The following is a 26792-nucleotide window of genomic DNA, read 5'->3' as shown; positions in this document are numbered from 1 at the left end:
TCTCAAAGTCTAAACCAGACGAGGAAACCCTGATCTATGTTAACCGTTTATTCCATAGTTTTCTTATCATGAACAGAATGAGCCAAAGAGATGGAAAGGCTACTGTGGCTTAGTAGAACCAAAAGAAAAGCTGTATTATTTTGCTTTCTGTTAATTGAAAGCAATAATCTTAAAACGAACAAAAAGCTTTACTGTGTGGCGGTAATGAATCCAAGTCTTTTCCATTATACTACAACATAAACCAGCAAAGACTGATTTCCTGTACCCCAGCTTTATATCAGCATGTTTTGATTTCACTCATTACTTCCTGTTTATATTTATTATTGTAGTACAAATAAGAATCAAGCTCTACCAGCTCTATGATATGGTGAAATCAAATTGTTTTAGTCTCTTCGTAAGAGTAATGAAATGTAAGTCAGATTCCCTATCAGCTCTGTTTCACACAAGTTTTCAGTACAGAAAGACTTCTACTCCTTTTTTAGCTAATGATGTTGGTATACTTCAGAAGTGAAGACAGAGGATGAAAAGCTAGGTTCACTTAGAAAAATAAAACATGTAAGTAATAAATGCATTGAACTTGCTTGCAAGAACCTGAAAAGGAAGTCAATGTTATTGTATAAACTAGAATTAATGCTCTTGTACTTTGAAAAAATTTAAACATTAGCATCATTCCTTCCGGAAAATAAGAGTTTGAAAGGTTTCATCCTGTACACATCCTTAGCTGTTATATCTTTTAAAAATACTTTCTAAGCAAGGCATACTCACAAAATTTCTTAAAATAGAATCTCAGGGCTTTAAAAAGCCCTGCTTCTATACACCAGCAAGTGTATCACATTTTTATTGAACAGTACACATTTTACAGTGATGTTTAGGTCAGTTAAACATTGTTAATTACCATTTTATTCTATCTTAAGGCAAAAAAATAAAGCAGAATATTGCCAGTTACTAAAATGTAAAAGCTGTCATTCTCCATGGTCATTTGCTTGATAATAAAATTCACAGATGTGCTCACAGTATTAATATGAAAAAAAATATTCTTTTCTTTATAGCTCCTATTTTCAGTCAATGAGAAAAATTAGAGGTCTGTTATTTCAATAGACCGAAATATAAACTATTCATGTATATTCTTTCGTCAGTGTATGCACTTAATTCCCATTATTTTTATTGGCAGTAACACATGACTATTTGAAAGCACAATAAACTCCATAAAGTGTAATTAGTTGCTCAGTTGTGCTAGCATCTTTCTACTCCAATATTTTGAAGGGCCTTCACAACACTCAAAATTTCTCCCTCTGCGTAGTGGCAAACTTATGCCCAACTTGCCAGAGGAATGCTGATCGTTAGCTAAAATGGAAAGAGAGAAATTAGTCTTCTACAGAAATGTATTCTCAGCCAAATTCTGTTTGGATTACTTTTGTGTCTGTCAGGAATGTACAAGTCCAGTGTAATCTGTGCCTCCATGTATTTGATGGAGCAGGACAAGAAGATTTCCCTTGATTCCCACTCAAGTAATACGGCTTCTAGAAATAAAGGCACTTGCTCCTGCCCACCTTTTATGTTGCTGGGAGCCTAACCATTAACTGCTTCCTCTCCCTCTGCTCTCACTTACCGCCTTCCTTAGGGATGAGGATGCCATGCAAGCCAACCAATTTTGCAGGCATGCCAGGGAAGGTTTCTAAGCCTTCGAGCCGTTTTGGCGTTGTCTAGACCCCCAGTCTGACTGTCCTTGCTACCAACAGTGATGGCAGTATTGCACAGCCAGGTCAGACAGCAGGTCTGCCCATCCAAAACTGGTTGTTGGAGGGGCTACAGAGACACGCTACGCACAGGGGTTAAAGAAAGAACCTGGAGCGGTGTCTCAGCAAACAAAAGATTCAGCAAAAGGTATTAAAGTAGTTACTGTCACACTAAATCACGCTGACAATTTTATTTTGTTGGACAAAGAAGACAGAGAATATTAAACCATATTGAAATAAAATAGTCATAAACAAATTTTCCACTAATTAAAAGTTCTAGAGGGAGAGGAAAGCACGTGCCTGGAGGGGGAGAGAGAACAGACTCATTATGTTTGAAAAGTGGCACAGATAAAAATCTTCACCATAATCTAATAGTGTAACAGAAAAATGTTCTATACGAATGCCACATAATTCAGCTCTGCGGGATTCGCCCCACTCGGCTTTAGGCACTTACCAGAGGCACCTAATCCAGCAGCACAGTTGCTTTAGGCTCTCTCTATTGGAGAGAGACACCTCCAGACTGCAAAGCGCGCTCTAGATGGACATCATTGCCACAGCCTGCTCTCACAATGAGAAAAGCGCAGATGATAACAGAGAAACTGGTAGAGAAAGCAGAGTAGTTACAGCCTCCTTGCAGAGGAGCAGGAGGAAGGCAGCTAACTTGACAACTGCAGTTGTCACTCAGTCAGCTGGGAGCCACTGGGTTTTCATAAATGTGCAGCTCAAAGGTTTTGTTTCTTTTTTTTCTCACCGCTGTTGCCTTCCTCACCCACTCCTCACCACCAGACATGTCCCCATCACACTGAGAATAGAGAAACTCTACACAGGGAGGGCAGAGGGAGGAGAGAGGGAGTTGGAGGAAACAAAACTCATCTTGGGAAGATGCATGCTACTGTAGCTGAGGAAAGGCAGTTTGGGTGGGAGGCATCCAGTGAGAGAAATAACAAAGCAACAAAGCTGGAAGAGACCTGGAGGTGGCTGTAGTCAGCAGGCTAAGTACTACAAATCTGAAATTCCATTAGCCACCAACACAGGCCAGCGAAGGCTCTGAGCTGCACAACAGCCAGCCTGGCTCATCAGAGGTCTATTGCTCCTCACGGCACTGATCGCTGCTCCAGCTACACACACGGCCTTCAGCTTCAGGTCCTACGTTAACAACAAACTACTGACAGGCTGGAGAGAGTGGTGACAAAAGCAACAGTCATTAACATGGGATTTTCAAGGAAAGAGTCAATATAATAAATTAAATTTGTCTGCCATGAAATTATTTGTGGGACACATAACAATGACCCATGTATGTGAAGGGATAAAAGAAAAAATTAAAAATTTAACACAAACAAACAAATAATGCATTTAGAGTGCAGGTAAGAGGAACAAAACCAGAATAAATATTGGAACAACTTCCAACAGATTAATCTGCTTGGTCTTACCCTGCGGGTTCTTATGTGTTCCCATCACTGTGCTATTGCATGAGCAGTAACCTCTGGCATAGTCTCCCGAAGAAAATGAGAGCCATTATCTCACTGTCGAGCTTTAAAAAAAATACCACAGGTTGCAAGTACATTATGAGAGCAAAAAATAGCAGGACTATTATAAAAAGAGGGCCCAGACCACCTTATGGGCTAAGATTATTGGTATCTAGAGTCATTATACAAAGAATAAAATTACTTTGCTGCTACATACTGGCTGTACCAAAGCAGGCTATAAATAAATGCCAACCATGGTTCTGTCAGAGCACACTGGAGACCCGATCAATCACTTTTGGGTGGAAAGTGATCCATGGACTCAGTCAATCACTTCTGGGTGGAAATAGTTCTTGCTTTCATAGGAAGGAAGGTGAATGACAGCAAAAACTCCAAAAATGACACAAAGTAAAATGTAGGATTTAAAGGTGAAGTTCACCCTGGCACTAACTATGGCAAGAGATTGTAAATCTCAGTGAGAAATGGGTGTCTTGACTGTCATTTCTGTCTGACAAAACTTCTTCCTGACTCTCTGAAGTATGTCAGTGCAGACATTATTGACAGGCAAACATACTAATGGATATGCACTTGTCTGAACAATGTGATACTAGCAACGAAAAAATTAAGACCATACTCAGAAGAGCAGAATGATGCAATCAAAAGGTCCAACAGAGCTGAACCTCTGAAAATGTGAAGGATAAATGGAGAAAGTTTGGACAAGACTTCACACTATGTCTGCAAGCAAGAGGTATGGGCAGAAAGGAAGAGAGATGGAAAGGAACTGAATTTCTAGAAATAATTAGTTCTGAAGCACTTGGTAATTTAAAAGTGAGAGAAGGCTGTCTAAGCAACTGTAGTACAAAAATCTGAGGTGCAAGGTGCTTCACATAGAACTGAAATGAATTAACAAACCTTTCCAAAGGAAGGTTATAGAGGGAAGAGTGTTTGTGCTGTTTGTGCCAATGAACCTGTCTGGAATCCCTAAGAAGACCAGGTTGTGTTTGGGATCTGAAACACACACAAACAATTGCTCGAGTCTGATGGAAGTACCCAGATGTACATTTGACGAACCTACTTGAGACAAAAGAAATCAGCTGGCCAGAATTAATGTTATAGAGAGTGCTCAGACAGCTGGAAAGGACAACAACGGTAATGTACAAACAGAAAGGAGATTGTAGTTACAGATCCACTCATATGGATTTCTAATAAAGAGTGAAAAATCTGAATATAGGTTCCCTTGTTTTGCTCTAACTGCTGAAAATGTGGGCATATATATTATTAATGGTTAAGACATACAGGCTGAGTAAATGTTAGACCCCAGGGAAATGATGAACACCATTCAGCCACATGCAAACTCGGCATTAATAATGACTTTTGTGGAATACAAACCTGTTCCAGGGTTCAGTGCTAACAGCACTGTTAGCAAAATAAATAATTTGCACCCGCAAGTAGCAAAGGGCTTTCTGTAATACTTTCTGTAAGTTTTTTTCTTTTTTTCCCCTCAGCAGAGAACAAAAAGGGTGTGATGAATCTAAAGAAGCCCAAACATCAGGAAATATTTGCCTGCCAGTGCAAGTATTTAACTGAGCTAAACAATGTCTGGTCCTTATTTTAATTCATGCCAATTTCCACTGAAGACTCTACCCCTCTAGTCCCACAGCTGGAAGGAGCAGGAGAGCTATAAAATGGCAAGGTCTTCAGCCAGGGTGTTTGATGTTAGACTCCTTTACCTTTGCACCAATAACAGTCCCTTCAGGCTGATGGACTTCATGATGTGGAGAGTTAGACTAGTCAGTAAATTTCCACATCTGTCGATCGTTACTCCTTCCTGCAGCATCCACTTTGTGATTACACATAGGGGCTCACTGTCTACTCTCTGCCTGTCCCAACAACAAGCTAGAAAACTACTCAGGGCTGTGTATTACAGCCTGGCCTTTCTTTGCCCACAGCTGGTAGCAGAGTTTGTCCCTGGAGTCAGTAAGCATACACAGCATTCAGTAGTTTGGTGGGTGCACGCAGGTGTCTCCGCCCGGAAGTTTGACATGAATTAACGATATTGGTTACTAACCTTCTGCCTGAATGACCATAACCTTTTGCTTCAGATCAATGGAGGGATTTACAAGACACAACCTTGGCTCCTGCTTCTGGGTCATGCAGACTCCATTCTGGTTTACAACCATCCAGTTACGGTCGTACAGCAAACCCTGGTTTCCTACTGGCCATTCTGTAACCTGGAAAAGCATCAGGAGGGGATACAAAGGTTTATAAAATGTTAGCTGCATTAATAGATTCATGCTGAAAAGAAAAGAGAGACAAAAGAAACCATTAATGAAATACTTTGAAATCAGGAAAACTTGTGTGAGGCAATGTCAGCCTGTAATAAGAGAAACCTTAATTGCGAATCAAAGATAAAGATATCACTGCAGAAAGCTGAAAAAACAAAGTGGAGTTACTATAATTTGTTACATATTATCATACACTTTGATTTAATAGAGCTGTGAGAATAAACAACCTCTCAAACACTCTGAAAACTGTTTTCAGTTTTATAATCATCCATTTTTAGGACCCTTCCCCCCAACAATTTTCTTTTAATTTACAAAGCATGGACATTTCATGGGAGTTGTATGAATTAAGGCAAAATCAACCTAACAAAAAGCAAGAAAAATGTGAAAATCAAAATTCTGAAAAAACTTCCGTATTTTTCACAAAACTGGAACCACTTTATCAATGAATCCATTTGAGAAAACCTCCATCACTGAGGTTTCTGGTTTAGCTAGCAGCATAATAGTTTCTCCGGATACCCTGACAACTAAACACATTGTCTTCTTTGCTATCTATTCTTCCATTACTTCTATAACACTCTCTACATCCAATAGGCTATACAAGCATATTGTCCTTGCTCTCATGTACATTTTTCTGGTGAAAAGAACATCTGTTACTGCTGCTACACAGATGGTAATCTTGAAATCCAAAAAGAGAGTAATTTTAGTAATGCCTTTGGGTGATATTAATAACTGCTTTCTCCTTCAGAATGTTAAAATATTAATACCATTCTTTTAACATAAAGATAGGCATTTAAACATACTGCTTCAACGCATGTATGATTTCTAGTCACAGTTGAGTACAGAGAAAAGTTAACTACAGCTGAACTTTGCTGGATTCTTGTAGAGAAGCTTAGCACAGCTCACATGAACTAACTGGCAAAAGACTTTAGCAAAAAGTATTGAGAAAAAGACATGTCAAGCACAGCCTGACGATCTCAAAAAAAGCATGGCTAGAAGCTCTTGTTAGATTAATTAAAAATCATGTTTTTGTTTAGCATGTGGCCTATCCAAAACCCCACAGAATCACATCGCATTCTTATAAACTTTTCCAGGTTTTATAAGAGCCCGCAGCAGCAGCTTGACACCAACTGCCTGACTAGAGAAAGCTGAGGGCAGGCACGCCAAAACTGAAAACTTAAAGCATTAAAGCTGAACAAGTCCCTCTAAATAATTTGGACACAGTGCTACCAAGTGTATGGAATACAGAAAATACACAGAAAAATTTTAAAGAGTAAAAATTTACTTTATTGATCTACTTGATTTATAATATTTTTTGGCAGCTTTTAAGTGAGCATGGATGAAAAAATTCAGTCAAAAATTGAAACTTTAGGTCTGACAGTGTCATCTGAAACCACATTGTCCAAGCACCTCAAACTGTCAGCACCTAAATGATGTGAACTTTTGCTCTATCTTTTTAGGAGAGGAATCATAGCCCAAAGGCAGCAATATCAGTTGAAGAACAGATTTTTGTCCTTGCTGAAAATTATCCTTTGGAGAGGCCAGTATTTTTTTGTTATACTGTATAATTAAATTACAAAATGCATTTTAACAGTTGGTGATCATCTGAGAGCTCCTGCTAACAAATCTCCCTTCCAAAATAGAAGATCATTAATTGGTAATACATCCGCCCATGAATCCAACAGATCTTTACAGCATTTGCAAGACATAATGAGCACGATAAACTAAAAGAGCAGAAAACCAGAAAAAGAGCATGAAGACAATGATTCCTAGGTCCCTATTGTAACATTCAGTTGTTTTGGTTCCACTTCAGGACAGCAATCTTATTCAGGAAATAGCTTAAGTGTTTGCTTACCCTTCACTGAAAGCAAGAGGTTTTATGAGCAAAACAAAACATTCTTTAATCAGAGTTTCAGCTGATTCTTACATGCTGATAGGCATTGTGGGGAAAGCTCAGCTGACTAGGTAGTAGATACTTGGAAATAATCAACACATTCAATTCAAAATACCCCTGGTAGGTCCTGTAAAATGGCAAGTAACTCCATGCTCCACTCTGAGATGCAGCACACAACTACAAGTCACCAGCCCATTTTTCCCCTTCCCCTGGGTATTTGCCACTGTAACAAGAATCATACCTACACATGTCCAGCAGTGAGTCCCTGTCCTCTCGTGGATGTCCCCTGTACACTGTCAAGTGCCCTACTTCCTCACCACTTTTCAATTGACTGTATTTCATATGTTGCTAGGACCCCAATAAATAAAGCTGCAACAACAAAATAACTGTGTACCCGGCCTTGGAGAGGGGGTCACAGATGATCATGGAACAGTCAGAGCTGGTTTGTTGCTAATACTGACACTGGAGATGAGCATGGAAGAACATACACAATTGCGACCTGTGCAGACCGTCTCCCGCCATTATTTAAAAAAGAAACCAAAACGAACCTGAAAGGATTGTTAAATGATTGCAAGCAACTGACTGAGAGCAGTTCAAGCAAAGTCTGCCTGCTCCGCGTTCATCTGAGACATGAGAAGAACGGTTCAATTTGGCTCCCTTAGATTACATCTGAGATGTCTACCCAAGCCTAGCAGAGGTGACACAGGCTGTGAAGATGATCCACATCCCAGTGGGTCAGCAGCAGGAGGTCAGGCAGGGCACTCAAATGTCACTAAATACCTATATTCAGGCAACCAATACAGTGAAGCAAATCAACCACTGAAGGCTACTTGTGAAGTAAAATAAAACTAACTCAATTCCCTGAAGCTGTCTGGCCAACTCTGACTACCGAAACAAATTAGAAGAGGAGGGACAGAAAGAAAGCAGGGACACCATGTTTTTACTGATAGATGCTAGCACACACCTTCATTTCCAGCAGGTGGGCTAATCATCCAACATAAGGTCTTCTCTACTTGTCATAAGCAAGGATCACTGCATAGTACAGCCAGTACATAGTATTGTCCTATCTGCCTTAGTCCATTTTTCCTCTTGTAATCTAAAAATATCCATTGCAAAAACATGTTTTTGTTTTTTGGTTGTTTTTTTTTTTTTCCCAGAATTTTCTTTAAAACATATTTGGCTGCATTTTTCCATAGTTCACAGTAATGTCATCATGAAGGCTAACAGAATTTTCAAACACATTAAAGGAATCACTAAATAGGTTTTAAATTATGCAAGTTTAAAAATGTTAGTGGTCTTACATATAATTTATCCACTGATCACTAGGAATTTGCATTGTATTTTAAATTAAAAGCTAATTTGTCTTCTGCGTTGAGATGCAATTTTTATAGTCCGAAATCTACTGCAAGAATAATAAAGTTATTAATGTTTAAAGTCCTAACCTTTTTCACTGGGCACACTGCATTATGTAATTATGCAAAATTCATCGACATGAGGGATGTTCATGTTTAAAAATGCATGTTTAAAACTCATTTTTATGTTGGAAAAGGAGAAAAAAGTGGTCTGGGATAGAGGTTATTTCTTTTCTCTGCTTCTCCCCATTTAAAAAAATAATTGTAGGGAAAAGAAAGCGCATTTAAAAAGTTGAGTTAGAACATTCTGCCATCTGCTTCCTTTGCCATGTGTACAAAACCCATGGAACAACACTGAAGAGAGACTGTCCTGTGGCCAGGAACACCTTATAAAATGCTGTAGGAACTAACCGACCTGCAGTGAGCTGATGATCTTCATACGAAGCTTCATCCTCCCAGCTGCCAAAGCACTCTGCACTCTCATTTTCTCTGGAGGTCAAGCACCTCCCATATTAAAACACTTAGAGTAGAGCAGAGAAATCAGAGTTTAGGAGAGGAGGAGATTATGTGACTCTAAAGAGGAGATCAAACAGCTGTGAGCTTGTACTCACATCCTCATCGAGTTTGTCCTCCTGCTACTCATCATGTCATCTATCCTGCAACCCGTAAGTCAGTGGGCAGACTTCACTGGCAGACGGGCTGGGTCCTGCACACAGAGTTAGCTGGAAGTTTCTACCACCCATATTACTTTAGGTAATTGCAAGACATCATGTACTTACAATAAAGCCCATTTACTACACATGCAAAAAGTCTGTCAGCTGGAGGCCTGCACTTGAACTTACAGATCTATGAGATTCTGATCTCAAGTATCCATCACAAAATGAATGGATTTATTGACACACAATATCTAAACCACTTTCACCTTTTTGCATCAACCAGTTCAGAGCAATCCCATAACTGATAAAAATGGAGATGACATGTTTACTTGGGAAAATATTTTTCTAACTTTCCAACAACTACAAAGTATTTAAAAGTATTTTAGATTTAAAACATACAACTGAATTTCAATTCTTGGATTCTTGTCCAAGACCAAGACCAAGGAATCTACAAGCTACATAATTATTACTTTGGAATTTTATGAGTTTACTAAAGTAAGGAGATAACATAATGTTAAGTGTGAAGTCTGTATGACAAAGACCACTAACAGACTGGCAAAGGAATAATTTTTATAGGATTCAGTCTGGTATAATCAATATTGTAGAAAGCAAAATGATTTCCAGGATTTGATTCCATTTAATTGTGGTAAGGTTTCTCTAGCATGTCTTGCTTCAAACTCCAGTGCCATGTGGCATGGGTTATTTTCCCCTTTCAAGGTGATACAGGCTGAAGTTGCAGTAATGACATACATAGATTTGTGGCGGGTGATGCACTCTGCAGTTAGTCATGATGTGGGTTCTGGCAGCACTGGCTTTCTGTTCTACTTTTAGCCATCGGGAAGAGACAAAGCCACTGCTTGATTTAGAATGGGATTAACTGATTTTTAAAGCTCATTACAAATGATGGGCTGCCATTTGCACCTCTTTTATAGGCAGACAATGAGATTGACGGATCTTTCACAGGCTGGTTATAAACCTATGACTGGTCTAGAAGTGTCACTCAGGCCTTTGGGAACAAAAACCTGAAGAATGCCTGCTGGACAGGAAGAAGAACATGAAAGCAAATACATTTCTTTGAGGATTTACTTCAACATTGAAAATAATAAAAATCAGTCAATCTTTTAGCTTCATCTCCTGGCCTGCCCTCCTTAAACATTGAAAGCCCTTTTTCATCATATCTGTTAGGTCAACTTCTACTGTTCTTTCACATGCACTCATGTATCTTTTATGAATGAAGTGGAAATGTAGAAAAAATGCTCTCTGAGAAAAGGAGAAGAATTGCTGATACTGATAGTGAACTCGCAGTCCCATCTAATAACATATACTAAAGCCAGTATATATTTAATTGTATATTACTCTTTGGCAATACAGGCTCTGACAATGCTTAGCTTACTGAGTTCTAATGCGGTTGAAATTTTATTATTAAAAATATATTATTGATAAAAAATATCAAACCAGAATACACTGGACTTCAAAAGTGATTCTAGGCATGCAAAACTAAACCTCAGAATATAGTTGCAATTTTAATATCTGTATTTTTAAACTGCTCAAATCAGCTAGTGTTAGCTGTGTAATCCAAGTTGCCTTCGATTCTTCTTGTAGTCAATGGAAAGAGACAGAAATATCCAGGAACAATTCATTTTTCCTACTGCCAATGCCTCTTTTACGCTAAGATGAGTTAGCAGGTATCCATCCCTCACTGCTTACAGAATACTGTCTAACTTTGGAGGGGTAAGTCGAGGTAAGATGAACCCTGGTCCCATTAACACATGCCTGGCACCAGAATTATGCATGAGGAATGGGGATTTTCCACCTCCATATAAAATTGCAGTTCTGTCTGCCAGGGAGTACCAGGTTTGCATGAATTTATCACCTAGAGTCGTTTCCTCTCACAGTGCTTGAAGAGAAGAAACCTGGCTCAGCTTATGGGGAAACATAAGCTTTCTTTCATGCTGAGGTACGTTTTACCTGCTCCTGGGCACAATCACTTCAAAGCCTCCCTAGCACTGAATGTTGTGGCATGTGTCTCACAACACCAGACTGCACGTTAAAAATAGAATTTAACCCCAAAGGGGCCTGAATACTGCTACAACATATTTCAGCAGCTTCTGTAGTGGGCTTCTGTAATACAGCTATAATAACTGCAACCAAAGGTTAAAACATTTTCACGTGAAGTGTGGGATTACTTTGATTTTCTAAACAGTTTGATTTAGTGGGAGGTTAATAAGGCATGGAAATTGTTTGTTCAGGTCTCATTTAACGCTCAACATTTGCCTCTGAATTAAAGACATCATAAGCCAAACCAAATTTAAAAATACAGCTGTTTTGTTGATCATTTAACAGTCTTTGCTTTAATTCCCCAGCGTCTTTCTGCAAATGAAAAAAAAATCATGATCAAATCAGTGGAGAAGCTATATTTTAAATGCAGGTGATTTGTCACTGGATTTGACCCCAATTTTCACTCAGATGTGAGACAGTGACCTACACCAGCAAGTTTTCATAGGGAAAGTTATACCATTATTGACATTCATTAAATCACTTCCCAGTATGGTACTAAGCAGAGTCATATTCTAGGTCATGTGTGGGCCATACACCTATTTCATCATGTATTATTTAAAAAAAAAGTCACGGCTAAGGTGACGATATTATTAACTTGGTAAAAAAGCAATTAAAATCTTCAAAGAGTGAACTTTCAAATAGTGCAGCAACACTGAAATGTCATATTTCTGTTGCAAATGTATTTTTAATGATAACATTTCTTTGTAATGTAAATCAGCCTCCTCTCAATTATAACATGTTAATCAAGTTGTTTCTCAATTGCTGCCTACCCATCAATGCCTACAAGTCCATCACATGTCATTCTGTAAAAGCATACTAATTACTTGATTATATTTTAGTCAAGTTTTGCAAATCCAACTATTTTCTTCAAGACTGCATATTATGTTCAGATTTGTCTGTTGAGGGGGAGGGGAGAGCAGAAAACATATTTTCATCCTGTAGCTTCAGTCTAATTAAAAATCCTTCAAAATACCTTACCATCCAGGACTTGATCCTAGAAATTGGAAAATGGGTACCCACACACTGCTTCCTAATCTTTTGTGCACATGCTATTCCTGTTTGACGTCCAATAGGGATAAGGAAAAACACAAGTTTGAGATGACTATTTAAGAATGATTCAAAGCGCGTACCTCAAATGCAGAGCAGGATTTGATAGGGTAGAGGTAAATGTTGGTGACAGTGATGGGCTTGCCACCTCTTCTACATGTTGGCACTGCAATCTCAGAAACAGCTGCCCTTATGCTGTCCACCTCAACCTCCGGTGGCTGCCAGTTGAGAGTCATCTTTGCCGCAGACGAATTATTCCCGAGTTCTCTGTCTGAGATGTGTGGTACCGGAGATAATTTACGTGCACTATGAAAGGAAGGGTGGTCATCTGGGACAGACTCTGTCGTCAACTTTGTTACAGAGGACTCGAAGAGACCCTCATTGTCCAACTTGGAGAGTCTGGTGGCCATGATGAATTTCAAAAAAGTCTGTGCATCTTCAAAAGACGACATGTAGCCGAAGGATATTCTCACAGAACCAGTGGGACATCCATTAACTAGGTCTATATCGTCTCCACAGACATGGCCAGCCTAGTTTGAAATAGGAAGAAAACCAGAGACCTATTATGATAGGCTTTGCTTTATTTCCCTCTACATTACTTATTCATGTGTCTTTTAATTCTAACCTGGAAAACTGTTTTCAAATATACAAAATTAACTCATGAATACAGAGAGAAAATGGAGAAAAAAACCCCATCGATCTTATTACTTACTCAAGCTGGGATGAAGATAATTTTGAGATGCTTGTCCTATTCTACCCTAAGGCAAGAGAGACTTCTCAAAAACATGTCAAGAATCAGAAAAAGCTTTTATGTCCCAGGATGGCCTGTTAGCTAGGGCAGTCTCCAGGTATATTCCAGTCTCCTGTGCATAGTTCACTGGTATTTAAACTTGGATAGTACATTCAGGTAAGTGAACAAACCACAAGCCTGTTGATTTTTCTTGGGAAGTTTTCTTGATATTTGCTGTCATAACAGTTCCCTTTTACACTATCAGTGGCTTATTTATGGCTTGTGTTAAATAGTCCAATGGATATCCATACAGCTGAGAAATGGTCTGGGATACTAGCAAAGGAGAGAGTTCAATCTAGAACTCCAACATCCAAAGCAACTTCCCTCATTGTTGGGATATGCAGTAAATCTGTCTTGATGCCCCAGTCAATGCATTGCTTTCAGGATGAAGGGAACCAGCCTTCCCCCTAACACTTCCCCCTTTGAAGAACACAGGTTTCCACTCATGAAAAATCTTTCTTGAAAAAATCCCTCAAATACCCTAATAGTGACCTCCACGTAGATACCGCTCTATTTGATACGTCTTTCATAATGTCTGCAAAACTCTCTGTTAGATCATAAGTCTCTCCTTCAGCAAGCGGGTCAGTGAATGCTGCCACTCACCTCCAGTGAGATAAGCTAGAGATCCCCTTTGATCATCCGTCTGACTATCTCACCAATGGACACAGGATTTAGTTCTAAGTCAGCATCCTTATTCCTGCAAGTGCAGCAGCTGTTTTGTTTTTGTTTTGGGTTTTTTTCCCTCAAAATTTCATTTACTTATGCACTTCTGTTACATAAAAATGGAAGTGTCAATAGATTATTTACTTGAGGGCTTTTTTAAGTAAGAAATGTCACAGTTCAACGAACACAGATGCCATTTATGCAAAGAAAAATAAAAAAAATCCCTCTGTGACAAAGCATGCAATACAGCAGTAAATATTTTAATGCAATGTGATGTAGTTTTTATCCTTGACAATAGAGCAGAAGCAACATTTGCAAAATTATGCTGTATCTGTTAATATACATGTAGCCCTTCTGCCAAGTATTGATTGACTGACTGAGAGGTTCCTGCTGTGCAAATAAATAAACGAGTGTCTATGTAACATCCTGAGAAAACTAACTGCACTTCTCCGGGGACCCTTGAGGACAGAAAGTCCTCCCTCACAGGCATTTTATACATGAAAATCTTCATCAGGGAAGGAAGAATACAGTCAGCCCCCGGGAAAAGGTGAAACCAAAGTATATGTGCAAATAACATGATAAAAGATATCTTCCCCTACACAGGAATGCTGTCAATAACTCATCCAGATCCTTCTCAAAGGACTGATGAGATTGTCCCAAAATAATGACTGCTTGACTGCACCACCTCATAATACTACTTTTGGCAGATTAAGTGTCTCTTTGTAAGTTTGCGTTTGGCCTATCGCCATTTAAATGTTCGGCTTTATTAACATGACACAGACCTTTAAGAAGCCATCCAAGGGCATTGCAGGTGGTCATTTGGTATTTTGCACTTCAGCAGAAGGGTAGACCTTTGATTCCTTTCTCAGAGTATCCTGGGGAACCTGCTCCCCCTCAAAAATGCGAGCATCACTCACCTGCTCTTAGACAGATTATGCATGAGGAGACTATGGACATGGAGCTTTCTATGTTAAATCCAAGCAGCGTTTTGCCAAGGAAGGTATTAAAGAGCTCTGCCCCTTTAAGAACTTGTGCTATCTGTCTTGGATATAAATACATTTGCAAAAGCTATCTAAATGTCTCTGAAATTACAAAGGAGCTATAATATCTATACAGCCATTATAATTTTTATCTTTTGAAGAATACCATTAGTAAAATTTTGGATTGTTCTGTATTAATTTACTGTAATTTCAAACTCTGACAAATATGCAGACATGAAGCCTTCCTCCACTCTGTTGTAATACATCCTGCTACACATCTTTTGATGATGATTTGTGGAAAATATTAGTCATCTAGAAAACAGTCTTTACATTCATGTTCTAACAGTCTAACAAACCAGTAATCTAGGTAGATGTCATCTAAATGTACTTCACTCTCTGAGATTCACTGTGTATTCTCATTTATTGTTTCTTGTCCAATTTGTATATGCCTTTTAAACTGTAACATCCAACAGCAATAGGTCTGTAATACTTGAACAATATTAAGTACAACTAAGGATACTTAAAGAACAACATGAGATGAATTGTCCAGGAACTTTTGTTCTGCAGGAAGTCTGGATTCAATGTAATTCCAAATCAGAACAAGAAGCCAGAATTTCGTATTTTCCAATGAAATAAAACCAAGCAACACATACTGCTTTGGGTGCATCAAATGATTTTGTTTGAACACCCTATTTCAATGAACTGAATTTCAGTTCATTTAGTTATTTAACATGGCAATTGAGTTGAAAGATCAGAGAAAGCAAATCAAATTTACCTTCATTCTTAAAGTCCCAGAGACTCAAAACCACAGGACATGACACACTTACTTTAGCTTTTAAGTACTTAGGGAGTTTTTTGATACAGAGCCAGATTTTCTTCTCCCTTTCAGACCTCCCATCCTCAGGAAATTCAGAACTGATAGCCAGAAGATGTCTCCTGGGTCACTGAATCCAGGTATTTTCCATGGTCAATATATCATGTAATCTCATTCAGAATCTAACCTGCAGGTTCCTTTGGATGTCCTCATTGCTTATACCCAAATGCATCTGGCAGGCTCCTGTGTTACAGAAGCAACCTGTGCGGACATGTATGTTGTAGAGACTGGCCATCTTGTCCACCTTTCCGATTCAGCAGGAGATAAGACATAGGAGAAGAATGAAAAATAGACATTTGAAAGTTGTGGTAAACAACATACAATGTTTCAAAGGTACAATTCAATTGGAGGTAAATTACTTCTCTCAATTAGTAAGAACTTACTGTGGCTTTTAACATTCCCATACACATTTAGGATTTTTCAGGTGAAAGAAAACAGTGGAGGAAGCAGAACAGACCACACACACTCACCCCCCCACCCCCCCACATCCCCCCACCCCTATATCAGTTCAGGTCCTGATCCTGTTAATGATGGTATATGTGTTCAATTTTAAATCTGTGAACAGGCTCATTCACACCAGTAGTCCTAATTACAGGCCTGCAGTCAAGTTCATTCAGTGTCTCTGCAGAACCATCACCTAGAACTGCATCTGCAGAGCTTGAGGAGAGGCCTGGGGCACCTCTTCAGTTACCTGAAGGAAACCTTGTTCTCCAAGGATCTGAAACTGCAAGACCTCATTATAGAAACTGACTGTATCTGTGGGATTTTGGTGCTTGAAGAATCATTCCCCTAGTAAGCAATAACATCTGGCAGGGCAGGGACTAAACTGGAATACCTCCTTAAGTCTTCCACATATGACCACCCAGTCCACCGACTCCCTGGTGTACTTTTTCCTTGTGCTGTGCTGTTCTGTGTTATGCCATTTCCTTATTGCCCACTAAATTATGAATGGGCAGAAATACAATACTTGATGACAAACTGGCATGAAAAAATTATCTGAAGGAATGAAAAAGAAGTGCAAAGAGAACAGACGCACATGTCTATATGTGCCTCGGAAGGAGACGCATATGTGCCTGCACTGAGAGGACGGCACTGGCAGGATGGCACTGCAGAGAAGAGATATGGATTGTTGGGGTTTCATAGCACAGCTAAGAAACAATGGAAGCACACCACAGGGATCCTCTTAGCACAGCTAAGAAACCATGGAAGCACACTGCAGGGATCTGAAAACACTTTATGTTGATTTCAAGAAGCAACAACAGCAGCTGGTAAGGTTAGCTGAGCAGGTATAGCTACCGCCAGTTATTTCTTTGACAACAAATGATGAACATTCCTGGTCATGACTGGGAAAAAGGACAGTCAAATGGTCAGAAAGATAGCATGAAACCTGGCACATCCTATCTCTACCACAGACTTCCAGAACAATCTCACACAGGCTGCATTAATCTCTCTTTTGCTCCTTTTCTGCAAAACGGAGAGCTGAGAGCTCTGAGAATAACCACGCTGCAGACAGAGAGGACCCCGCCATACCAGTGACACAGTCCTACTCGCAGGGAGCTCAGGATCAGCTACGCGCAGAGCGGCAGCTCAGTCTAAAGGTGCAGGAATGGAAGTGTCAACCATCTCAAACTAAACACTTTCCTAACTGTCAGCTCATGCTTTAGCTGCCCGAGGTATCAATGTAAACATTCAGCCTAGCTTTTCTAGCTGGCTTCATCTCTATTAGCTTTTATTTTTTTTAACATAAATTCTCTTTGTATAGGATAATAGCCCAATATATGTAGCAAATGATTTCTGGTATAATTCAGCCTATCTTCTGTCTCCTACCTTCCGACATCATCAGTCTTCTAATGTTAGCCTATCTTCTGACACCGCTCTGGAGATATTGCAAACCCACCTGGACGTGATCCTGTGCAACATGCTCTAGGTGCTCTTGATTTAGCAGGGGGTTGGACAAGACGATGTCCAGAGGTCCCTTCCAACCCCTACCACTCTGTGAATCTGTGATCTCTGAGTTTAACTGTGTGAGATACCATGTACCTTTAACTTTGCTATCTCAGCAGCTTTAAAAACCAAGCCCTCTGTTAGAGCTTACTCCAGGCTGAAATAATTCAACCTAAGTAGTGTTTAGCTCTGCTAAAAGCAGTTCAAACAGCATTACATTATTTTTTTTTTTCATACGTGGGGCACAAGGTACTCCGCATAAAAATGTGCTGTATAGGAAGAAGAAATCCTACATCATCGTAGTGCACAAGTTCTCAAGTTCACACTTAAATATGTTCTGCCCCACCAGTTTGGTTCAAAATGGTTCTGTTCTCAAATGGAGATACAACCAAAAAACCTCCATGTATCCAGACTTGGAAAGCAGAGAATAGAATCAGTCTCAAGATCCCTATTCATGATTAATGCCTTGGAGAATATCCTGTGTTCAAAGCATGTTTCTCAAATCAAAGTTAGAGTAAAAGGCATCTGTTGAGAAAGACTGTTGTAGTGTCATTAGCTTTGTTTTGTCAGAAGACTTCAATCTGGGAACAGTGACATTTTCTTGACTTCTTTTTTCATTTAGATGAGAAAAGTTGTCATCCTGGCATAACACGGTTTGTCATGGTGCTAGTGACTCATGGGTGGATCTATCGTTCCGTTAATGATGACAAGCAAGGCAAAAATCATGACAGGTACTGTTTAGGCTTATTTGCTCAGTATACAAAAAGCTTTAAACCATTTATTATTATTATTATTATTATTAACATTGCTGGGGCAGTCTTGCTTACCAAAGTGTATGCAGTGTAATGAAGTTTCCATGATCCAACTTCAAGGAATTGCTGACAAGAATTTTTTAAAAATCTTTTTGATTTTGTCAAATAAATTATTACTGTTCTTTAATGAACAGTAATTTCATTCTAGCCTTGTGACCCAATACCCTTCTCCAATAACACTTTTAATTGTGATATAAATTAACCTGTACAGTAGGCAAAATTATTGATACATAAAAATGTATGAATGTTAGAGGAATATAGGGAATTATGGTTCAAGAGAACAAAGATAAGTTAGCCGTAGCTTTAATATTAATCGAACTCCATTATCGCCAATGTGGTAACACACAGGTGCCCCGGCGATCTCTGGAATGTGATGCACACTTTTCATTGCAAACAATGACACCATGTAAAGAATCAGTAGAGGCAGCACTGCCAATCTATCTGTCCCTTGAATGCATGCGTGACTTTCCCTTGGACATATGCTTCGATTTCTTCTTGTTTAGTTTTACCCAAGAAATATGCTACTTGGGGAGTTATTTTAATCTCTCTCTGCAGTGTTACCACATAGCAAAACAAATAGAACATAAAACATCTGTTACAGTTATTTCGACGAAGAAAAGCTTATTTAAATAAAGCACATCTTTAAAATTGCCATAAGGAGCAATAATGGGTATGGAGCTCAGGGTTATGAAATGCAGAGCGCCACTTGCAGCTCTGTCTGTAACAGCGACAGCCGACTTTTGGGAGCCAGGAATATGTTCATCAATGAAGGCACAGAAGCATGAATGGTACTAATGGTAAGTACACAGCTTAATGTACTCACATTGTCAGTTTTGGTGATTCCCTGGGCCTGATATTTGGAACTATTGTGCCTTGGTCTTTCAGAGCTTAAAGACTACAATTAAACTGCAAAACACATGCAGAAATCTTGCAGCATTTTTACTGATTTCAGTCAGTGAGGACATGGTAATTAAGCCATCATGACATCTTGCACTCCCTTCTGTCCCTCAGATCCCCTTTGCATTCATTACTTTTTCTGAAGCTCTTCACTGAGGGCCAGGCCCTGTAGGTTGCTTCACACCCCAACACTTCTGATGTCAGACAGTCTTGATTTTTGACAAGCAAAAGGTACTTTTCACACTTCCAGGCCACAGTCTTCAAGTTTAATAAACACACATGAATGAAGTTCATCTAAATCAATTTTTAAAATAGTTTTTTCAGAGAAAATTTCTGTTTTAAGCACAGCTGCCTTCCTCTGTAAGCCTTCCTTTAGTGTTGCTAGATTGACCAAATGCTCACATTTACGGTTTTTTTCATACTGCTCTATCTGATAAAGACTATCAGAATTTTTTTTTTTATATATATAAAAAATACTGATGTGTAGAGGGTTTTTCCCCCCCTGGTTTTAATGCATTGCCCTACAATAGACCCCTGTTGGCTGTCTGGTATTTTGGTTCCCACTCATCAGCTGGACAGCTCTGCAAAGAAATGAGATTCTGGGGCATTCTGATTTCCCATTCTGTGTCACGCAGCTGCAGCGGTGACTTCTCCGCCTTTGCTAAATGACTGACTTCTGCTAACCATTCACTTCAGGGCCTCTGTGGTGGTCAGCTGAAAGGTGTAAGCTTTTCTCTGGCTTCAGGCTCCATTGAAATAAATCTGAGAATGATGCTTACTGTAGATAGATACATACTAAGTGATAGTAAAGATTTACAAATAGCATGTAATTTTGTGTTATTTCTAATCAACTAAGTCCAAGATTTTCACTAAGAATGATGGATTCTTTAGGCACTCCTGCTGAAGTCATTCCCATGGGATCCAATTCTGTAGCTCTTACTCAAGCAAGTACTTCTTATTTGTGCGAGTTATTTTATTGAGTATCACAAGAATTATTCACATGAATAAAAGAAGTTTTTATAATAGATCATGAAGTGTCCTGAAAAAAAAAAAATCATATAAGTCAATACTGGCAGGTACTGTCCTTCAGGAATTGTGATTGGGACTTCTCATTCTGCTTTCTACAATGCCCAAATTTCAGAGCAGTTTGTCTGATGGATTTGCTCATTACAAGAATTTCACTGCACAGCACTGATGGCTGGTTATAAAACAGGCTTCATGACACTGTTCTCTACATCCACTAGTAAATTAATTCACTGATTCCTGGCATGGAATTGTGGAGAAAGTAAGCTAGCTCTTTCTGTCATCCAGCATTTGACTGTGAAATGTTGTCGCTGATGCAAATGCATAGTTAATCTTGTTTAATACAATTTAATAAGAAGTAGGTCAGAAGAAAAAAAAATCAGTACTTGTTTCCAAATCATTTAGTAGGGGGAAAAAAGCATTTTAGCTGAGTATCATTGAACTGGTTTAACTGCAACAGAGGTATTTTTTCCCGTTCCAGGGAAAGAATTTCTATGTGGGCAGGTTCCCACAGTATTGATGAATCTGATACTCTCCTTATTGCGTCTCTAGTTGTTGACAATGCTTTAAATTAATTGGAGAGTGGATGTAAATCTCTCTTCAATCTACACCCATTCAACACTCACTCTGACCAAAATCCCTTGGTAGGAGGCAGTGAAGTATTAGACAGAGATACTGAAATTTACTGAAATTGTCAAACTCTGTGTCTTGATAGTGGAAATGCTAGCTTATCAGGAACATTGCAGTCGATGTGATAATATTCTCTGCTAGTTTCAAAGACAGTCAAATAGCAGGTAAGATTGCATGAGAGAGAAGCAGGCTGGAAACATCAGCATAATTCGTAATATGTGGGTTGCCATTCTGCAGGAATTCTCACTTAGAAGATACATAGCAAACTGCAGTTCCTCCATGCTTAAAGGATAACAATAATTTTACATTTCTGCAATCCAGAAGCTAGAAGATACTTTGGGGATGAGGTGGCTATAAGGAAGAAGTGAAACACAGTCTTGATTGTTAATGGATGACCTCACAATTTTTCCAATTGCTTTTTTCTTCCCTGTAGTACATACTGCGAATTAGGGAATGGATTTATTTGGAACGTATATAAATTTCATGAGTTCAAGATCCAGCTATTTGAAACTGAGTAGGCTGATGAATAGGCTAAACACCTTGGTTTTCTTTGATTTGGCATCTTGGTGGCCACAGGTATCTTGCATTTTCTCTTTTTTTTTTTTTTTTAAACTGCATTCATTAACAATGAAAATCTGGTTTGATACAATGACATCAGGGAAAGGACGGATTCCAGAAAGAAAAGCAAAGCAAAGGAGCCCAAGCCCTCTGTGGCTTCCTAACTCTGGCTTCAACAGAGCATTCCCTTGTGAGTCATAGGAAAAGGTCTGTATCTTACAGCCCATTGAGCATCTCTGGCTATTTTGTAGGCTGAAGGCTTTGGGTCAGACTACTACTAGTCAGAGAAGCAGAAGGCAGAGGCAAACAACACAGAAGACTAAGCTGTAACTCCTATCAAGAAGGGATAAAGGGGAATGTATCAGACTAATACAAGTGGAAACAATGCCTACGAATAAAAAGGTGCAGTGCATGATACTGAAAGTCTAGCGACATAGATTTAATTCATGTCCCAGCCGAAACCCTCTCCATCTTTCCTCTTTCCGTTAAATCACTTAAATCTTCTTTTGTCTGTATTTATCCCCTGAAAATGAGGATAATAGATCACAGGGAAATTGTGGGGTTAAAATGCCATGATGGACTGTGTTGAAATGTTACTTTAATTATGGCCATACAGTGTCCTATACTGGATTTGGTGGGTGGTGGAGGGGTAGGGGTGGGGGGCAGGAAGATGCAAGCAAGATAATAGAGAAGGTGGAGCCAGGCTTTCTTTGTCTTTGAAGGATTCAGATGGCGGACTGAAACTGGACACTGCATGCATTCAAAGGCACCTGATCTGCCTTTACCAAGATGAAGAAAAAAGGAATCCAGCAGAGGCTGTCAAAAGTGCAGTCCTTTTGCTACTACCACATGTTTTCTTTTCACGTTTCTCCCCTGTGTAACAAGGTCTGTAGTTTAGAGCCACCGTTTGGCCCTGTTACTAAACAGAAAATATTTAGCTTCCCTCATTCATCTGAGATTCTTTCATCTGAACAACTACGAGCATCTTTCTTTGATCTCCTCTCCAGTTTCCTTAGCAACATGCAAGGGCACTCCAGAGAAACAGTGTCAGGCAACACCTTCAGACTAGGCTTTCATGAAGCTTTCCAACCTTGAGGAGCTCTGATGAACAGTTTAATAGTAGGCAATTTCAAGCATACTATTTCACAAGCATCTTTGTCCCCCCCCACAATGAGATATTACAGAAAGCAACTCAGCCTGTACTCTGCCACTACTTCCTCAGCAAGAAGAGAGCTTCATTACCTCCTAACTAGGTTTGCATTTATCACACCGAGTCTCTCAAGTACAGCATCTCCTTACGCTCAGTCAGTGATCCCTTACCTAGATCAATGAAATTGCCTCCTGTATTGCAAGCTCCTGTATTGTTGTAAGGGCTGTCTTTGAGAGCCCAGTGCCATGTAACCAAATGTAAGCAAAGATTCAGATTGTAATGACATTTCTTGCCAGTTTGAAGTTACAAGGTGCCATTTATTGACAAGCCAGTGTGGTTTGCTGCATTGCTGCTATCTCCCTGCTTATGAGACATCCACAGCGCAATTGGATACTAATTGAAACCAAGGAAATTAGTGGACGTTCAACAAGAATCTTCACAACAATCTTTTTCTCCTTGTAATCCTGTTTGCATTCTATTGCGCTGGTCCATCTGCCGTCCCTGGCTTCCTGAAATCAATGGCTAAATCCATAGCTAAAATCAATAGTGAGCAATCACCCCAGCAATTTTTAGGTAGCTATTGGGAAGATGGCCAAAAATCCCATTAGGCAAGTTAAGAACACTTTTCTTTCCCTGAGTCATCAAAATTAATATAATGAGTGGTTATGCTTCTAAAAGCATTAGCGTAACTACCTCAGAGTCATTTGACCATCTCTGCAAAGACGTTCTTAGCTGGAATTAACAAATGCTGGATTTCCATTTTCTAGGGCCCAGATGAAAAAATACTGCACTTTTCCACCTGCAGAACTGAATGATTGTTTTATACAGAAGTAAAAAGAGTAACAGATGGAAAAAACCATAAAAAGATTAAAGTCTGAAGAACAACAAAGATCTCTTGCTTAATAACTTTCTATGAAGATTTATTTCACATAGATTAAATAAACTAGAAATTATCCCTCCTCGTTGCTTAACAGCAACCCACTTTCTCCTGTAAGGACATGGTATGACTTTCCAGACAAGCACTGATATCTACTACCAGGCTACGGTCAGTAGTCTGATCAAATTGACCTGGTAACATCTTCCTGATCATGTGAATTGTTGTAGCTCCTCTTTTTTTCCACTCCTCTAATTCACATGTTGTCATTGCTCTAATTCTGTACCTATATACCAGATGTACAGTGCGCTGGAGCTAATCTACCAGTGAAACAGAAAGTCCCAACTAAGACACAAACAGCAAATATTTCAAGAAATCTACCCACTTCAGGTATTGCATGGTCCCTTTTACCATGTAACGACAAGTAGTGATATGAATATGTATTCAACCAGCTGTGTGTATATACAGATGTATCCGCCACTTGATATCTGAGGATTTGCCAGTATTTAACATATTTCCTCTCCACTCCTTTGAGGTTAGAACAAGTGGGGAAGACAGACTTCGAATCCCTCAAGGTGACACTGAAAGATTACAGCAGAAGGAGGGGATTTCATCTGGCCATTGCCAGGTCCTGGCTACTAATCTAGGTCCAGCTAAGCAATTTATTAAAACATAATAATAAATTGAAGGAAAAGGAAGCTCCTGAAAGAGAACATTGTGAAACCAAAGCAAAGAAAGTGCACTTGCAGTACGAAGGTGCTTCCAGAATTGGCTATTGCCATTTTATTTACCTTGAGCAACTACTTTTATGTGCATTTTCCATCCTGCCTTGCACCACTTTGTCCCATGTTACTTCTGTTTGCAGACCTGTTCAAATGCAATCAGACAGAATAACTTCTATCTGCTTATATTGCTCTGTCTCTTCCCCGGTCACATTTCTCCTATACAACACCATGTCAGACTGCTTGTCCAACTCCCCTCTGCCTCTCATGGCTGGAATCTCCATTTTTTCTGCTTTACTGCCCAGATGGGTCTCTCCTTCTTTGCTGAATCCATGTAATGATGGACTTCAGCTGCACTGTGGAAAATTTAGTTTAATCATTAGGAAATATTTCGTAGTAGTGAATATAGCTAAGTTCCAGAACGAGCTGCTTCCAGAGGCTGTGGAAAGGTTCAGGTAAAGATTATCCTATCTTGGCACACAATGATGATGGGTAACCTCTCATAATCTCTGCAATCCTAAGATCAATTTTTCCCCTCCATATCTTCTCAAACCACAGGGATGAATTTGGCTTGACTGCTAAGCCATTTAAAAGACAATTCATTGCCATAGGATGCTTTGGATGAAGAAAAATACACGGGGTTAAAAAGAAAACAAAATTTGTTTTGTTTCTTGGGTGAGTCTCATTCTGATTTTGTCCTCTTCTTATATTGGTAACATGTGAACACTGGCAGAAAGAGGCTACCAGGGTAGGAAAGGTGACACGGTGAGATCCTGTGTGGCTGTTCTTACATGTAAGTGATTTGGGCCCATGCATTCTGATGGAGGACCTTGGTTTTCACTTCAGAATGATACAAAATAAAGGCAGGAAAGGAGAAAAAACCCAACAGTGGGTCATTGAGTCTATCTTTACAGTAACTCAAGGGAGGCTGAGATAGAACAAATTTGGGTGAGACAGTGGGAAGATGCCATAATAAAAGCAGTCATCAAATTGCATTATAGATTTGTGCTGAAGGGACACACACTGGAAGTTATCTGCTGGGAGATGCTAATAGTTTTTGGGTTTGTTTTTTTTTTTTTTTCCCTTGAGAAAAGGATAAAGAAAGATAAGTTCAAAGTCTAGACCTCCCTTCACTCTGTCTGGGTTGATGAGAATGAGCCAGGACATGGTAATGGAGGCTCCTAGACAAAACCGATCATAATCTATCTGAGCAGCGTTCTCAGTCTTGAGAGGCAAAACTCATCCTTATGCAACACTACAGAAGAGCCTTCCTTAGGCAAACCAAAATGTTTACATTCTCTATCTTTGGCAGCTGATTCCTGTTATAGCAGTTTGTCTATCACATACAAGTGTGAAGTGGGAAGCAAGAAGGCTGAGACTGCTAATGGACTGATGCTTATTCCCTTCCTGACAGGATTTTTAGGAGGCATGGCAAGCATATATGGATACCAAGGGAACTTTTGCAGGTGAGACAATCATGGCAAGCTACTTCTGTTTACCTTAAGGCTCCCAGCAAAAGAGGCAGTGTGAAAAAGCAGAGTTGGAAAGGGAGCTGCCAATCCACAGCTGAAACGATGGCCATTTTTCAAAAGACAGCCATGATGATTGGTTCACTTTTTTAAGCCCATAACACACAAGAGCAAAAAAATCGTCTGGGAAGTCCAGAGTGAAAAAAGAAAAACTTTTTTAAGGGAAGTGCTATTTTTCACTGAGGTCAGAAAACACTGAACTGGAAGGAGTGCCCATCTCTGCCTCTTACCCCTTTCCCCTCTTTCAGCTTCCAAACTAACTTTACAGAATGAAATGTGAAAGGATTATAAAATTACTCTGCCATTGCCTATTGAATGTACTAAGAACATTTCACAGGTCTCTTCTCCCGATCAGAACAAAGAGAAAAACTTTAAATAATACTAGCACAAAAGGTCCCTCACAGCAGAGCTGGTGATTTTTTTCAAATCTGCAAATGGAAGGGAACATACAACTTTGCACTTTGACTTGATTTATAAGAAATTCTCTTTTTTCTGTGTATGATTGTTGTTTCAAATCAAAGTCGTTCCCTTACAGCTGTTCCATCTCCTCATTGGCATTCAAACCAGGCTTGAACCTCATAGAGTCATATGCAAGCTTTTGATAAAAAAGATGGCAAGGATATGCAAACTGAAGCTGAGTCGTTGCTGTCAAACAGTGCTTCAGAGATTGGAAGGACTTGGGGATGTATAAACACACAGCATTCATACATGCTGAAGACTACAGATATCCCCTATTAATAAATGAGCCAATGGTGATTCTCTGTGTGAAGAGTCTGCAGTATTAGCTCAGCACCGAGCATACACGTAACCCTATTTTTGTGACATCACAAATCCACCTTAATATCTAGGGCTAATTGC

General features: G+C 39.4%; 1 protein-coding gene across 4 annotated transcripts in view; it reads right to left on the bottom strand.

Annotated features, from left to right (window-relative positions):
* Positions 1-26792, bottom strand: part of MOCOS (molybdenum cofactor sulfurase) — a 235268-nt gene that overhangs the window by 23970 nt on the left and 184506 nt on the right. For all 4 annotated transcript variants that reach the window (XM_075744682.1, XM_075744683.1, XM_075744685.1 and 1 more), the window contains 3 exons: positions 15923-16039; positions 12572-13018; positions 5268-5430 (listed from right to left, as the gene is read on the bottom strand). In XM_075744682.1, coding sequence (XP_075600797.1) covers positions 5268-5430; positions 12572-13018; positions 15923-16039 — 727 coding nt within the window. The remainder of the gene's footprint in view (positions 1-5267; positions 5431-12571; positions 13019-15922; positions 16040-26792) is intronic.

This window comes from Balearica regulorum, chromosome 2 (assembly GCF_011004875.1).
Source record: "Balearica regulorum gibbericeps isolate bBalReg1 chromosome 2, bBalReg1.pri, whole genome shotgun sequence".
Classification (NCBI taxonomy): Eukaryota; Metazoa; Chordata; class Aves; order Gruiformes; family Gruidae; genus Balearica; species Balearica regulorum.
The sequence above is the reverse complement of the archived record's forward strand: the minus strand, read 5'-3'. Positions and strand labels throughout refer to the sequence as shown.